This window comes from Merops nubicus, unplaced genomic scaffold, assembly GCF_000691845.1.
Source record: "Merops nubicus isolate BGI_N331 unplaced genomic scaffold, ASM69184v1 scaffold38342, whole genome shotgun sequence".
In the NCBI taxonomy this organism is placed as follows: domain Eukaryota; kingdom Metazoa; phylum Chordata; class Aves; order Coraciiformes; family Meropidae; genus Merops; species Merops nubicus.
In genome coordinates this window covers 359-2238 of record NW_008594950.1, presented here as the reverse complement: position 1 = coordinate 2238, position 1880 = coordinate 359, and the positions used below count along the sequence as shown (strand labels likewise).

Sequence of the window (1880 nt, the reverse complement as noted above, 5' to 3'; positions counted from 1 at the left end):
TGGGGCTGCCAGCTCCCCCTGTCCGGTCCCCACCAGCTCCCCACATCCCATGGAGCTGCCAGCTCCCTATGTCCCATTCCCACCAGCTCCCCACATCCCATGGGGCTGATGAGTCCCAACAGGGCTGCCAGCTCCCCCTGTTCCGTCCCTGCCAGTTCCTCCCATCCTACCCTGGACTACCAGTACCCCATAATCCTGCCCAATCCCTGCCAGCACCTTGCACCCCACACCAGGCTGCCGGCTGCCCGTGAGTGCCCACGGGCTCTGATCTCCACATGCCACAGGTCTGGGCCTGGCCTCCATGGTGATCGTCTTCTTCTGTAACTCCTACTATATCATGATCCTGGTGTGGGGACTCTTCTACCTGGTGCACTCGCTGACGGACACCCTGCCATGGGCCACCTGCGGCCATGCCTGGAACACCGAGCAGTGCACCGAGCTCTTCCACCTTGAGCTCTGCCACAACAGCAGCACCAATGCCAGCGCCGGCACTGTGCCCTTCAACCTCAGCTGCGCTGACCTGGCCAACAAGCGCTCGCCCGTCATCGAGTTTTGGGAGTGAGTGTGGGAACCACGGGGGTCTCGCCCAGGGCCGGGGGGCCGCACCAATGCTCAGCACGGCCCCGCTCTGCAGGAACAAGGTGCTGCGGCTCTCAGGGGACCTCAGCGAGCCGGGGGAGATGAACTGGCAGATGATCCTCTGCTTGGTCACCACCTGGATTGTTGTCTACTTCTGCATCTGGAAGGGCGTCAAGTCAACTGGGAAGGTGATGCTGGTGGGGGGGATGAATGCGTCAGGGCTGCCGGCACGTGGGGACAGGAGTGTGACACGTGGCACCGTCGGCTCCTGCCCTCCTATGCCATGGTCCACGGGAGTGCAAGACCTCCTGTCCTACATCTGCCTGGAAGGTGCTACCAGCCACTGGGGATGTCCCCAGGACATGGTCCCACTAGGGCACCTGTGGCACATGATGGAGGACTAAAGCCCAGGAGGTCTCACCAGCACCTGCTCCCCTGCAGATTGTCTACTTCACGGCACTCTTCCCTTATGTGGTCCTCATCCTGCTGCTGGTCCACGGAGTGACGCTGCCTGGGGCACTGGGTGGCATTGTCTACTACCTGAAACCTGACTGGTCCAAGCTGGCTGAGGCACAGGTGAGGGCAATGGGGAGAACAGGAGGGTGCTGGGTGCTGGGCACCCCCTGGCACTCTGCCTACCCTGCTGCTGCCCTCTCTCGTGCCCCAGGTCTGGATTGATGCCGGCACCCAGATCTTTTTCTCCTACGCCATTGGGCTGGGCGCCCTGACAGCACTGGGCAGCTACAACCGCTTCCATAACAACTGCTACAGGTAGAGCTGTGCCTGCAGGCAGGGTGTTCCCTGGCCTGTCCCTTGGCATCCCCCCGGCACTCCCTGACCCGCTCTGCCCGCAGGGACGCCTACATCCTGGCTGTGATCAATAGCTCCACCAGCTTCTTTGCTGGCTTCGTTGTCTTCTCTGTGCTGGGCTTCATGGCCTCTGAGCAAGGCGTGGACATCTCCAAGGTGGCCGAGTCTGGTGAGTGCCAGGCATCGGGTGCCCACTGGCACTGTGTCCCCTGTGTCCTTCCCTGGGCTGGCACCGCTGACGCCGCTCTCCCGCAGGCCCCGGGCTAGCTTTCATCGCCTACCCCAAAGCCGTGACGCTGATGCCCTTGTCCCCGCTCTGGGCCACGCTCTTCTTCTTCATGCTCCTCGTGCTGGGGCTGGACAGCCAGGTGCAGTGGCAGGCAGGGGGACAGGGATGGGGAAGGGATGGGGTGACGAGTCCCTGCTGAGCCCCGCTCTCTGGCACAGTTTGTCGGCGTGGAGGGTTTCATCACGGGCATCCTGGACCTGTT

General features: G+C 62.8%; 1 protein-coding gene across 1 annotated transcript; it reads left to right on the top strand.

Moving 5' to 3' along the window:
• Positions 1–284: 284 nt before the first annotated feature.
• LOC103768772 (sodium- and chloride-dependent creatine transporter 1-like) lies at positions 285–1877 on the top strand (the record flags this gene model as incomplete). Its single annotated transcript, XM_008935925.1, has 7 exons — positions 285–558; positions 635–767; positions 1021–1155; positions 1247–1350; positions 1434–1558; positions 1645–1757; positions 1837–1877. Coding segments are annotated over 7 exons (925 nt in total), but the record flags the coding sequence as incomplete, so codon positions are not given.
• Between the last annotated feature and the right edge of the window lie 3 nt (positions 1878–1880).